Raw genomic sequence first — 16,353 nt, forward strand, 5'->3', positions numbered from 1 at the left:
TATGTGATTATTATAACACAACAAACACAAACAAATAGATAGATATAATAGATAGTCAAACAAACAAACAAACATTTTTAAACAACTATTACATAATGTAAAACTTAATGTCATTTAACATCAACAACAACCTACCGGTGCTTACCATCTATTATACTAACCATTGGATTAAATTATTTTTTTGTTTTGTTTTGTGTTAAGCCATTTGGATATTGGGATTAAGTGATTGATATATATATATATATATAATTTTATCCCTGTTTTTAAAAGTGATATATTAAACACTGGTATATATATATATATACACAATATGGGTATTGCATCGATGGTTGCGCTGTCAATGCCGGCAATGTTGCCGCTGATGACACTGTTTGTTATGAAACGGGCCGACAATATAATGCCCGTCCAACGGGACTCGTGGGACCGGGACTACGATTATATTGTTGTCGGTGCTGGCAGTGCCGGTTCGGTACTGGCCAGTCGACTGTCCGAAGATCCAACGGTTAGGGTACTGTTGCTGGAGGCTGGCGGCAGTGAAAATCTAATCAGTGATATACCYATTGCCTACCAGAGCCTACAGCAGACACCCATGGACTGGTCATATCGTACCGAACCTCAAGAGGCCGCTTGTTTTGGACATAAGGAAAAGGTATGTTTTTTTCTAACAATATATATATATGACTATAATATATATATATAATTAGTTATATAACTTATATAAATAATTAAATTACTAATAAAAAAATCTATTTATATATTAAAAAATAAATATAATAATAATTTAGAAATAAATTTAATAGTATTCTATAATATACTGTATATTTTTTTAGAAATTAATTTGAAATTAATTTATTTTTTTATGTAATAATAATAATAATAATAATAATAATAATAATTACATTTTATTTATTTTTTTCAAAAAATTTTTGATTATATCAATGTACTTAAAATATATATAATATTTATTATATAAACAATATTTTTTTAAATGTATTATTTAATTTAATCTAATAAAATAATTATAATTAAAAGTAAATTTATTTCAAGATTTTAGTTTTAAGATAAAATATATAATTATATAATTATTTTTGTCACAAACAAAAGGGAGTTATATTTTTATAAAGTAATAAATTATTTCATTTAAAGTAATATATATGAGATAACAATACAGTAGTTTAATATATATATTAATTTTAATGTCTAAACAAAAATAGCTCTCAATTTCAATGACCACTAATGGATAACCATTGGATTATTTAATAGCTTAGCCATGCATTTAGTTAACTCATAAAACAGTATATATATATATATATATTATAAATAATAAGAGACCCACTGTTCATATCATTACATACCCACACACTCACATACATACATACATACATACATACATACATACATACATACATACATACATACATACATACATACATACATACATACATACATACATACAGACACACACACATACATACACACATATATACACACATAATAGATACATAATACACACATACATACACACATACATACACACATACATACACATACATACACACACACACACTCACCCACTCATGCCGGTGGACATAGTCTACTAAATTATATGTCTTATTATAAATTATTATTATTATCTTACAAGTACTATAATATACAATACAATGGTAACAATTGATAAAAAAATTATATGTACAATGTATTGTAATATCTATTTTTATAGAAATTTTCAATGATATTACCGTATATAACATATTATTATAATATAATATTTTGTGTAGTATTTTTCACATAACAGTATATATTTAAATCTATAAAAAAAATTTATTATAAATATGATTGTCATAAACTAATTTGTAGATTTTCACTGTTTATATGCATGTTATATGAGTGTCAAAATTTTTTTTACATAATTATAATAAATTATATTATAATAACTGTAATATAATATCGTATATCTTGAAAATATTTTTGCATAAAACTATTATTAAGTTTAAAAAATAAAAAAATAAAAAATATAAGACAAAATTCATGACATCGTTTTATATGATTTATCTAAAGTAATATTTTTTTATATATAATGTTTAATGTTTTTATTTTTGTTTTTATTTGTTTTGATATTAGATATCACATAAAAAAATGTATATTACATGTATTTATTATAAGATAAAAACATTTTTAATTTATTTAACTCGTTTTTATATATTACAAAAATAAATAATAATAATATTTTAGTTTAAAATATTATTTATAAAAATAATAAATATTTAACTATAAGTCATGTATACAAAAAAATTAATATTTTTAATATATATTATTAGGACAAAATATGTTATTAAGTTTTTTTTGATAATAGATGTATATATTTTGGTAATTTTTTTAAAAATTAAGTAATGTATAATATAATAGTTTAAAATACAAACAATTAATACAAATAATAAAACTCATAAATTTATTTGTAGTATTAGATTTGAAATTTATTTATTTATAGCAACATTTATTTTTTAAGTATAATATAATAATAATAATAAATATACTTTTTTGTCATAAATTATAATTATTTATTTACAATATTATCGCACAATCATTAAAATCGTATATAATATATAGATATATGAAATGATATAATTAAATAATACTATAATTTATTTATATTGTAAACTATTATACATTTTATATGCAAATCTCTTTACATAATTATTTCACATAATTAATACAATTTATGCAAAAATATTATTTTTTTGTTGTTGCGCTATTATATCATGAATTTAAATCAATAAAATAAAGTTATTTATGATATTTGCACGCAATTTACTAATTAATTGTCAAAATTTATATATAATATATTTAGAAAATTGACATAATAGATATATAATTATTATAGTAATAATACAATATTAATAATATGCAAATAAATTTTTAAAAATAATTAATTAAAATCATATTAGTTGTCAAATGTTTTATTTATAAAAAAATAATTTATACAAATTCTCATTTAATTATTATTATAGTAAGTGAAACAAAACATAAAAATTGTTTTTTAATAATAATTAATTTTTTTGTTGATATATTATTAAAATAAAAAACTGTATCAGAAAAAAATAGGATTAAATTTTTATTTTAATAATTCAAATAAAGTATTTTTAGAAATTTATTTTTAAATATTTTTTTTGTTATTTATATGTATTTTAAATATAATACACACATATTTTTTAAGTTAATGATTAAAATCAGTTACAGTTATCAAAATCAGTTTGATGTGTGATTGTATTAATGTTTTTTTTTTAATAATTTTTGGGTGCAATTATACAGTATATTATTTGTATTATATTTTTTTGGTATTATAAAAATAAGTTTAATTATTTATCTTAAGATTTTTTTTCCTATGCTATTGTTATTTGATTAACCGTTAAAATTAAAGTTTGCACTAATTTAATAATATATTAATATAATAATAATAATAATAATAATAAATAATATATGTTTAGTATGCATAAAAAAAATTAGTACACTATGTGGGCACTCTTGAAAATATTTGTTTATCAATTGATAATCATAATTATTATTATTATTAAGTTATACATCAATTATAAAGATAAATAATATATATATATATAATATATATTAGTTAAACAATAGGTAAATTCAACAAAAAAAAGATTATCAAACGGTCAACAATTTATTATAATTATAATTATTATTTATAAATTTGTTTAACACATTTATTTTTAAAAAGCTATAAATATATGTATATAATTTATATATGTTTTTATATGCATGTAGATTTGATATATAGTATCTATATTAAATTAAATTAAGTCAAGTTTTTTAGGAAAAAAAACAATTATTAAAACTTTGATATTTTTTATTTATTAAAAATACTTAATTTCAATATATAGTGTATTCAGTATATGTTTATTGAAATAAGTATTTTTTTAATAAAATAAAATATTTATTTAAATATTTATAATAAAATCAAAATATTTATTTAAATTTATAATTAGGACACTTATTGAAATAAGTAATTTTTTTTATTATTATGCATTTATATAAACATTTTATTTATTTATATTTTATGTAAAAATAACAATTTCTAGTTTATTTAGCTACAGTATAATAATAATAATAATAATAATAATCAATATATTTTTTCAATTACATTTTTTAAATTAACATATTTTTCAAAAAAAAATTTATTGATTATTTATTTAAATGTATTTAAGTAAAAATAAATCTATTAATAAATACAAAAAAACAAATAAATACAAAAAACTATTCAATAATATAGTAGCTAAATATATGCTAAATATTTTTTTTAAATATTCAATAACAACAACAACAATATGAATATATATATATATATATTTAAAATTAAAAAAAACTATTAATATTTATTTAATCAATAATTTTATACAATTGTATATAATTAGTGTATTGACATTGAATTTAAAAAACTATTGAACTTATAATTTATAAATTATAATATTTTATTTTTAATAAAAAAAATTATTTTGTTTATTAATTATTAATATATCATATAATATTTTTTCTGTCTCTAATTGGGTTACAATCAATAAAATAAAAAATATTATTTGTATTATTATTATTACTTATTTTTCTTAATTATTATTATTAAAGTTTATTAACTAAAAGAAAATACTATTAAACAATTTATATATATAATTAAGTTATTATTATTTTAATTATGGTTATAATATTAATACTAATATATTATCTTAAAAATTTAGTTTAGTATTTAATTTGGTTAACCATATTGTGTTAATTGTATAATTAATAATTATAATTTCTAATATTTATAAACTGTAATGTATTATATATTTATAATAAATATAACCAAGGTTTGAAATTGTTATTATAATTTATTAAAATAAAAAAAAATATAAGTTTGTAACCCTAACTAAATTTCATTGACTTTTTATACATACTTGTGCTCAATATAATGTATTTTGTAGCTATAAGTGCAACTCTATATTAACTCCCACTAACTAATAGACATTTAATTTTTTTTAATAAATTAATTGTGATTTTTTAATGATTTAATTGTGCTATTTGTTTGTGTGTTTTATTTATAACTAGTTATAACAATAATAATAATAGCTATTAATTATAATAATAATTATAACTATTAATAATTTTTTAATTAAAAAAATTAGTTTTAATAATAATTAGTAAGTTTATAATACATAAATATATTTTCAATTATAATTTTATATTTAGTTAATTAGTTATTAATAATTCAAAAAAATATATTATTATAAAATTACAATTAATTTACTGTACATTAAATTACAATTATTTTTTATTTTTAAAAATTAAATATATTAATAATTTATTTTTATTTATTTTTTGTAAATATAGAGAAGCCTATGGCCCAGAGGACGGGTATTGGGCGGGTCTAGTGTACTAAACGCCAACATCTATACCCGTGGCAACAAACGTGATTATGACCAATGGGCCAAATCGGGTGCCCACGGGTGGAGTTGGCCGGAAGTTATGCCCTATTTTATCAAATCCGAGGACCAAACCGATCCGCATCTCATGAAAAACGGTTAGTTTTTTTATAATTAATTAATTAATTTGTTTGGCGCGCGGTTTGAAAACAATATAAAATCAAAACATTATTAAAAGCAAATTAAGCAAATAAAATAGTCATTGATAAAAATCTATATGTACTTTATATGCCAATAACCTACCTGTGCCCAAAATAATATCTATGATTTATCATCACAAGTATAAAACTACTTATAGTCATAATATTTATTTTTAAAAATTAAATAATTAACACAATTTGATGTATAAATTAATATAAAAAATCACTGTTGTTGTTATGGTAATTAATTTAATTTTTTAAAATGAACCTGGTTAATAATATTTGAAATTAAAAACAATTTATAAAAAAAATCTATAAAATATAATTTAAAATTTCTATTTCTATTATATTATAATAAATATTATTAATTTATTGATATAAACAGTATCATGAATATACAGTACATATTAACAAGTAAAATATATATATACATATGTATAGTAAATTTATATATATATATATATATATATATATAGTACTGTATTATATTTAAATAACAATATAGTATTACAATAATCAGTCAATTTTAACCAAATRTGTTAATAAACAGTAAATACATATTTGCTAAATATATGATAACTTCATATAATGCTAGACTAGTAATCGGAAATAATTCATAACAATAGATAGTAATCGTTGAATCAGTTAGTCGTTCAATGAATGCCTGAACACGTAGTCTATCCATCGGTGACGACATACTTGGGTTTGGCCAACGATTCAATAGGGAGTACATGACTGGCAGTGGCCGATGAGCTAATCGGTACAACCATATGATAATCGATGAGTTTATAGCAAATACAATCAATTGGCTGAAAGCGATTACATATAGAAATAGTCGTAACCATTGATTTAATTCAGTGTTGTGTCGACTATTACTATAGAAAATCAATACAATTACTGAAAAATATAGATAAATAATCATTGATACAGTAAAACATAGATAATGATTAACCGTTTCAGTCAATCGTGTAATATACTGGTGTTCAGCAATTAAATCAATTAGTAGTTGTCTACTGTTAACTAATTTGTTAGCTAAAGGAAATTTATGGGAAATTTCCCTAAATTTTATTACTAAATAACTAATTGATAGATAGCTTAAAATCATTTCATAGAATAGTATAGTAGATGAATGTATTATACATATAATGGTTAGAATATTCCATACAATCAATGATATCAATGATGATATGTTTACTACTAATTGATAATAATAGGCATATATGGATGCTATTAGATGTAATAGTATTATATATGAATCAAATGTATAAATAAATATATTAATCATATAATCGTTTAATAGTTTGAAAAATATTAAAAATAATCTGTAATTTTTGCCAACTATTGGATATTTTAGTCGATTATATTTCATTGAATAGATTATTGACCAAAATTTCTGATAGTTTACATTAAAGTCCTGATATAACCAGTTTGTAGATATTGTTAATATAAAACAAAATAATATTATCATTATGTATGATATTAGATATCCATTGCCCAACAAATGTGTTACATCACATACCAGTGCCAATAGATAGGGATCATCAGTAGTGCCACTAATTATGAGTCTAATTAATGTTAAAATTATAGTCAGTTTCAATACAATAACAATCGATAATCGTTTCCAACTAACGGGTCGTCTATAGTATTGGTCGTCAATTGTTTCAAAAAATGTTATGTAATTATATTGAATATAGTGTTCAATGCTTTCAAAAATTGATTTAATATCCGATACATTATTAATATATTTAATTACTTTATTCTTTAAATATTTAAACACAATTAGTATATAAATTAACTGAAGTAATAAAATAGCTTTTATTATACTAATAATATTATGTATTAAATTTGACATATTTATAATATTATTTAAATAAAGTAAATATATTTATAGTAATTATTTTAAAAGTATTATTTTATGATTTTTATTTCATCAATATAAAAATTTTAGAAATACTAACAAAATAATAATAATAATATATATAATAGATTTTATTATATTTTTTACTATTTATAACAATTTCATATATTGTTAATTAATAATTATTAGTCTATTATATTATTTTTTACTGAATATAAATTGAATATATTTTTTATTTGATTTATTATTTAATTTTCTGATATTATTTTATGGAAATAAATCAAATTATTTTCTAATCACTGTAAATATTATTTGAAAAACTACTGTATGTTTTCATTTAAACTTATTATTATTGATAATTTAATTAAATATATATATAATAGTATATACTGTATATCTGTACAGGTACTGTATATATAAATATATTAGTTATTTTTAGTATTATTACAATAATAAATTAGCAAATAAACTATTGGTAATAAATTTAACATTGATTTTGGATTTTTTGTATGAAAATAAAGTAATTATAATTTCATTGACATATGTTTAATTAAAAAAATCAATAATAAAAACTAATAATAAATTACTAAATAATTTATATTATAATTGAATAATGAACCCTGATAAAAAAATTGTTTTAATTTAATTTTAGATAATACTACTAATTTTGTTAATACAATTTTAATTTACAATATAGCAATAGTAATGGATTTTTTTCTATAATAAAATATATATTATTTAAAATTGTATAATTTATATATATATATAAAAAACTATAAAAACCATTATAGTCTAATTGGACACTGTTTATATTGAAAAGTATTAATTAAATTGAAAATTAAAAAATAACAATAATCATTTTATAATTATGATAAAATCATATATATATAAAGTAAACACACAGAAAATTTATTATTTTAATTAAACAATAATTTTTATAAATATAATTAAAAACAATTATATATTATATAATATATATATATTTGATTGAATTTTTTAAAAACTGTTAGCCAAATGTGCTAATAAACAGAAAATATATATTAATAAAATATATAACAACTTCATAGACTGTATAACTAGTAATCGGAAATAATTCATAACAATAGATAGTAATCGTAGTATCAGTTAGTAGTTCAATGGATGCCTGAATACGGAGTCTACCGATTGGTGACATACTTGGGTTTGGCCAACGATTCACATACGAGTGTAGGACTGGCAGTGGCCGATGAGCTAAACGGTTCAACCATATTATAATTGTTGCACACAAAGCAAATACAAACAATTGGCAAAAAGCACTTAAATAGAAAAATAATTGCAACCATTGATTAAATTCATGTTGATGTCGACTATAGCTATAGAAAATCAATACAATTAGTGAAAAATATAGATAAATACATAGAGAAGCCAGAAAACATAAATATTTATTAATCGATTCAGTCAATAGTGTAATATACTGGTGTTCAGCAATAATATCTAATAGTTGTCTACTGTTACCTAATTTATAAATTTTAGTAATTTTATGGGAAATTTCCCAAAATTTTAATACTAAATAACCAGCTATTAGTGAGAATATAACTATAACATAGACTAATATAGTAAATGAATGTATTATACATATTATGGTTAGAATATTCCATACAATCAATGCTATAATTGACATGGATACTATTTGATAATAATAAATATAAATAGATGCTATTAGATGTAATAATATTATATATAAAACAATTGGATAAAATAATATATTAGTCATCAAATCCATCAATAGTTTGATAAATATTAAATAATATCTGTAGTGTTTTGAATCTAATGGATATTTTAGTCGATTATATTTCATTGAATAGATTATTGACCAAAATTTTTGATATTTTTCATTCAAGTCCTGATATAACCAGTTTGTCGATATTGTTAATAAAAAACAATAAAATATCACATTTATGTATGATATTAGATATCTATTGCCCAGCAAATATGTGACATCACCTACCAGTGCCAATAGATAGGGATCATCAGTAGTGCAAATAATTATGATTCTAATTAATAGTATAACTAAACTTAGTTTTAATATAATAACAATCGATATTCGTTTCCAACTAACGGGTCGTCTATAGTATTGGTCGTCAATTGTTTTGAAAAATGTTATGTAATTGTATTGAATATAGTGTTCAATGCTTTCAATAATTGACTTAATATCCGATCCATTATTCAAGTATTTAATTACTTTATTCTTTAAATATTTAAACACAATTTGTATATAAATTAACTGAAGTAATAAAATAGCTTTTATTATACTAATAATATTATGTATTAAATTTGACATATTTATAATACAATATTAATTTTAACAAATAAATTAATTATTTTTAAATTATATTATTAAGATATAATGTTATTATTTTTTTACTAGTATCAGATAGTTATTATGAAATATTTCGGTCTAATTATAAATATTAATAATAAAACATTTAATTACAAAATATAGAAAAAGAGATAATTTTTTTGTATTGTAAATAATTTATTTAGTATTCATAATATATATCTAAACTTAGTATCAAATAAATTATTATAGTTGTTATTTTCTCAATAAAATAATTTTTATATATTTATTAAATTAATTATTAAATTATTTAATTGCATGATATTATCAAATATTAATATAACTATTAATATAGGTAATGAACTTTGAAATAAATTGATTTTGATATTAAGACATTGAAACTATAATAAATATATATTTATATATATATATAATTTTATATGATATTATATATGATATACATGTACTGTATGTCAATTGTTTATCAGTGCCAATAAGATTCAATAGTCTATATATATATATTTATACAGTAAATCAAAATAATAATAATTAGTTTAAAAGATTTATTCTGTAAAATATTGAATATAAAATTAAATAGAAATTAATATTTATAATTTTATAGATTATTAGTAATTATTTTTATTTTTTACAATAAATAATTGCTATTTGTTAAAATAAATATTTAATATTGTAGTGTATATAATATATTTGATGGATCTATATATACATATGTATATATATGTTAAGTATAAAATGTATAACTATAATTGTTAATTTAAAAAAAAATATTTTTGATGAAAACTTTATCAATATATTGATATATTGATTATATCATATATATGTTTAAAAAAAATAATCATTTACTTATTGTAACTACATATGTATTAATATTATTTATATTAATTATTAAATCTAATAATAAGTATTAATATATAGATTTAGATTTAGATATAAAAATTAAATATAAATAATAAAAAATAGATTTTTTTATTAGTTAATTGTATGATATTTTTTTTGCTGAAAAAATATGAAAATTATTTTGTAGTTAATGTAATAATTATTTGATACATAAAAATACTGTACTTATTATTATTATTGAATCTTTAATTAATAATTATTAATTTAGTTATTTTTAGTATTATTATAAAAATTAATTAGCAAACTATAACTATAAATAATAAATTTAACATTGATTTTAGATTTTTTTTAATGAAAATAAAGTAATTATAATTTCATTGACATTTTATCAACAACAAAAAAATTTAATTACCAGTACTACTAATAATAATGCTCTGAATCAACTTAATGATTGTCTATAATTTCTATATATATATTAAAAATTGACAATTGATTTATGAAATGTATATAAAAAATGCATTTTTTTAATTAGATAATAATTTTGATTATATAAACTCTGATATATGATATATATTTTTATAAATTAATATATATATTGATAATATATAATGTTTGTTGAAAAACATGTATAAAACTGATCCAGGCTATAATAATTGATACAATTTTTTTGTAGAGTCAATAATTGACATGGATAATAATAATAATAATAATAATAATAATAATTTTGTTAATGCAATTAATTTTCTAGTTAGCAAAAGTAATAAACTTTTCTATTAAGTAAATATATAATTTAAAATTTGTATAATTGTTTTATATATTAAACAATATATAAACTATTAAAAAACATAATAAACATAGTAAATAGACAAAAAAAATTAATTTTAATCATATTATTATTATTCAATACACAATTTTAAATATTTATATATATCAATATATATATATACAATATATATACAATATTATATTTTTATTATGAATATATATTTGATTGTATTTTTTGAGTTTAGCCAAATGTGCTAATAAACAGAAAATATATATTAACAAAATATATGATAATTTCATAGACTGTATAACTAGTAATCGGAAATAATTCATAACAATAGATAGTAATCGTAGTATCAGTTAGTAGTTCAATGAATGTCTGAATACGGAGTCTATCTATCGGTGACATACTTGAGTTTGGCCAACGATTCACATACGAGTGTAGGACAGGCAGTGGCCGATGAGCTAAACGGTTCAACCATATTATAATCAATGAATAACTAACAAACACAATCAATTGGCTGAAAGCAATTAAATAGAAAAATAATAACAACCATTGACTTAATTCCTCATTATGTCGACTATAACTATAGAAAATCAATACAATTAATGAAAAATATAGATAAATACATAGAGAAGCCAGAAAACATATATATTTATTAACTGATTCAGTCAATAGTGTAATATACTGGTGTTCAGCAATAATATCTAATAGTTGTCTATTGTTACCTAATTTATAGATTTTGGTAAATTTATGGGAAATTTCCCAATATTTTAATACTAAATAACCAACTATTAGAGAGCTTATAACTACTACATATAATAGTATAGTAGATGAATGTATTATACATATTATGGTTAGAATATTCCATATAATCAATGATATCAATGATATGTTTACTAATTGATAATAATAAATATAAATAGATGCCATTAAATGTAATAATATTAGATATGAATCACATAAATAAATATATATATTAATTATGTAATCGTTTAATAGTTTGAAAAACATTAAAAAATATCTGTAATTTTTGCCAACTATTGGATATTTTAGTCGATTATATTTCATTGAATAGATTATTGACCAAAATTTCTGATAGTTTACATTAAAGTCCTGATATAACCAGTTTGTAGATATTGTTAATATAAAACAAAATAATATTATCATTATGTATGATATTAGATATCCATTGCCCAACAAATGTGTTACATCACATACCAGTGCCAATAGATAGGGATCATCAGTAGTGCCACTAATTATGAGTCTAATTAATGTTAAAATTATAGTCAGTTTCAATACAATAACAATCGATAATCGTTTCCAACTAACGGGTCGTCTATAGTATTGGTCGTCAATTGTTTCAAAAAATGTTATGTAATTATATTGAATATAGTGTTCAATGCTTTCAAAAATTAACTTAATATCCGATCCATTATTAATATATTTAATTACTTTATTCTGTAAATATTTAAACACAATTAGTATATAAATTAACTGAAATAATAAAATAGCTTTGATTATATTAATAGTATTATGTAGAAAATTAGACATTTTTATAATATTAATTTTTTTTTAATTTTATTATTAAGATATAATGTTACTATTTTTTACTAGTATTAGATATTTTTTATATTAATTTAGACATATTTATAATATTAATTATAGCAAATAAATTAATTTTTAAAAAATTTATAATGTTATTATTTTTTTATTAGTATCAGATAGTTATTATTAAATATTTCTGTCTAATTATAAATATTAATAATAAAAACATTTAATTACAAAATTTACAAAGAGATTTTTTTGTATTGTAAATAATTTATTTAGTATTCATAATATATATCTAAACTTAGTATCAAATAAATTATTATAGTTGTTATTTTCTCAATAAAATAATTTTTATATATTTATTAAATTAATTATTAAATTATTTAATTGCATGATATTATCAAATATTAATATAACTATTAATATAAGTAATGAACTTTGAAATAAATTGATTTTGAAATGTATGACATTGAAACTATAATAAATATATATTTATATATATATATATTATTTTATATGATTTTATATGATATACATGTACTGTATGACAATCATCTATCAGCGACAATAAGATTCAATAGTCTATATCTATTTATATAGTAAATCAAAAACAACAATAATATTAGTCTAAAAGATTTATACTGTATTTCATATATTGAATATAAAATTAAATAGAAATTTATATATAATTATATATAATTTTATACTTTATTATTTGTATTTTTAGAAAAATAATTTAATCAAAATTTATTAGATTTTGTCATTTTTAAAATTAAATAATTGCTATTTATTAAAATAAATATTTAATATTGTTGTGTACATAATATAAATTGTTTTATATATTTGATGGATATATATATATATATATATATATCAAATTATTTTGTAATTAATGCAATAACTATATGATAAAAAAATCTTTTTAGAAAATACTATATGCTTTTACTGTACTTATTATTATTATTATTATTAATATTGAATCTAATAATAATTATTTTAGTATTAGTATTAAATACTATATATAATACAGTACTATATATAAATGTATGTATTAGTTATTTTTAGTATTATCATTATTATTATAAAAATTAATTAGCAAACAAACTATAAGTAATAAATTTTATACACAATTTGAAATATATATATATATAAATTTATATATATTCAATATTATATTTTTTTATTATGTATATATATTAGATTGTATTATTTGATTTTAGCCAAATGTGCTAATAAACAGAAAATATATATTAACAAAATAGATAACAATTTCATAGACTGTATAACTAGTAATCGGAAATAATTCATAACAATAGATAGTAATCGTAGTATCAGTTAGTAGTTCAATGGATGCCTGAATACGGAGTCTATCCATAGGTGACGACATAGTTAGGGGCCAACTATTCACATACGAGTGTAGGACTGGTAGTGGCCGATGAGCTAATCGGTTCAACCATATTATAATCAATGAATAACTAGCAAATACAAACAATTGACAAAAAGCACTTAAATAGAAAAATAATTGCAACAATTGATTTAATTCCTCATTATGTCGACTATTACTATAGAAAATCAATACAATAACTGAAAAATATAGATAAATAAATAGCGAAACCATAAAACATAAATATTTATTAACCGATTCAGTCAATAGTGTAATATACTGGTGTTCAGCAATAATATCTAATAGTTGTCTACTGTTGTTACCTAATTTATAGATTTTGGTAAATTTATGGGAAATTTCCCAAAATTTTAATACTAAATAAATTATTATTAGTGATCCTATAACTACTACATATAATAGTATAGGAGATGAATGTATTACACATATTATGGTTGGAATATTCCATACAATCAATGATATAATTGACATGGATACTATTTGATAATAATAAATATAAATAGATGCCATTAAATGTAATAATATTATATATAAAACAATTGTATAAAATAATATATTAGACACAAAATCCTTTAATAGTTTGACTAATATTAGATAATATCTGTAATGTTTGCCAACTAATGGATATTTTAGTCGATTATATTTCATTGAATAGATTATTGACCAAAATTTTTGATAGTTTGCATTACAGTCCTGATATAACCAGTTTGTCGATATTGTTAATAAAAAACAATAAAATATTATCATTATGTATGATATTAGATATCTATTGCCCAACAAATGTGTGACATCACCTACCAGTGCCAATAGATAGGGATCATCAGTAGTGCAAATAATTATGAGTCTAATTAATAGTATAACTAAACTTAGTTTTAATATAATAACAATTGACAGCCGTTTCCAACTAACGGGTCGTCTATAGTATTGGTCGTCAATTGTTTCAAAAAATGTTATGTAATTGTATTGAATATAGTGTTCAATGCTTTCAAAAATTGAATTAATATCCGATCCATTATTCAAGTATTTAATTACTTTATTCTTTAAATATTTAAACACAATTTGTATATAAATTAACTGAAGTAATAAAATAGTTTTGATTATATTAATAGTATTATGTATTAAATTAGACATTTTTATAATATTAATTTTAGCAAATAAATTAATTTTTTTTAAATTTTATTATTAAGATATAATGTTATTATTTAAAAAATAGTATCAGTTATTTATTAAATATTTCTGTCTAATTATAAATATTTATAATAAAACATTTAATTACAAAATATAGAGATAATTTTTGGTGTTGTTATTATAAATAATTTATTTAGTATTTATAATATACATCTAAACATAGTATCAAATAAATTTAGTATTATTTTCACTATAAAATAATTTTTATATAATTATTTAATTAATTAATTAATTGCATGATATTATCAAATATTAGCAAACTATTAATATAAGTAATGAACTTGTGAAATAAATTGATTTTGATATTAAGACATTGAAACTATAAAAAATATAAATATATATTATTTTGTATGATATTATATATGATATACATGTCAATCGTCTATCAGTGCCAATAAGATTCAATAGTCTATATCTATTTAAACAGTAAATCAAAATAATAATAAAAATAAGTTTAAATGAAAATGTTTAATTAAAAGTATAATAATATTTTTTTTGTATTATATATAAAATATTTCTGTCTAATTATAAATATTAAATAATAAAATATTAATTACAAAATATAGAAATAGAGAAATTTCTAATATTTCTAAACTATGTATTAAATAAATTATTATATATTTAGTAATAACTTTATTGTTTAATTGCATGATATTATTATCAAACTATTACTATAATAAGTAATTATGAACTTTGAATATTGATTTTAGATTGTCATTTAAAATATAATATTATATATTTCTAATAAATATATTATCTTTTTTATTATATGATACATTAGTACAGTATTTATGTCCAATCATCT

At 18.4% G+C, this 16,353-nt stretch overlaps 1 protein-coding gene across 1 annotated transcript in view; it reads left to right on the forward strand.

Annotated features, from left to right (window-relative positions):
- The first annotated feature begins 310 nt into the window (after positions 1-310).
- The window catches only part of LOC128963661 (glucose dehydrogenase [FAD, quinone]-like), a 31,653-nt gene continuing 15,610 nt past the window's right edge, over positions 311-16,353 (forward strand). The window contains exons 1-2 of the mRNA XM_054310175.1: positions 311-649; positions 5,377-5,566. Coding sequence (XP_054166150.1) covers positions 311-649; positions 5,377-5,566 — 529 coding nt within the window. The remainder of the gene's footprint in view (positions 650-5,376; positions 5,567-16,353) is intronic.

The sequence above is a fragment of the Oppia nitens genome, unplaced genomic scaffold (genome assembly GCF_028296485.1).
Source record: "Oppia nitens isolate AA-2021 unplaced genomic scaffold, nextdenovo-longstitch-racon4-pilon3 scaffold7_pilon_pilon_pilon, whole genome shotgun sequence".
NCBI classification, from domain to species: domain Eukaryota; kingdom Metazoa; phylum Arthropoda; class Arachnida; order Sarcoptiformes; family Oppiidae; genus Oppia; species Oppia nitens.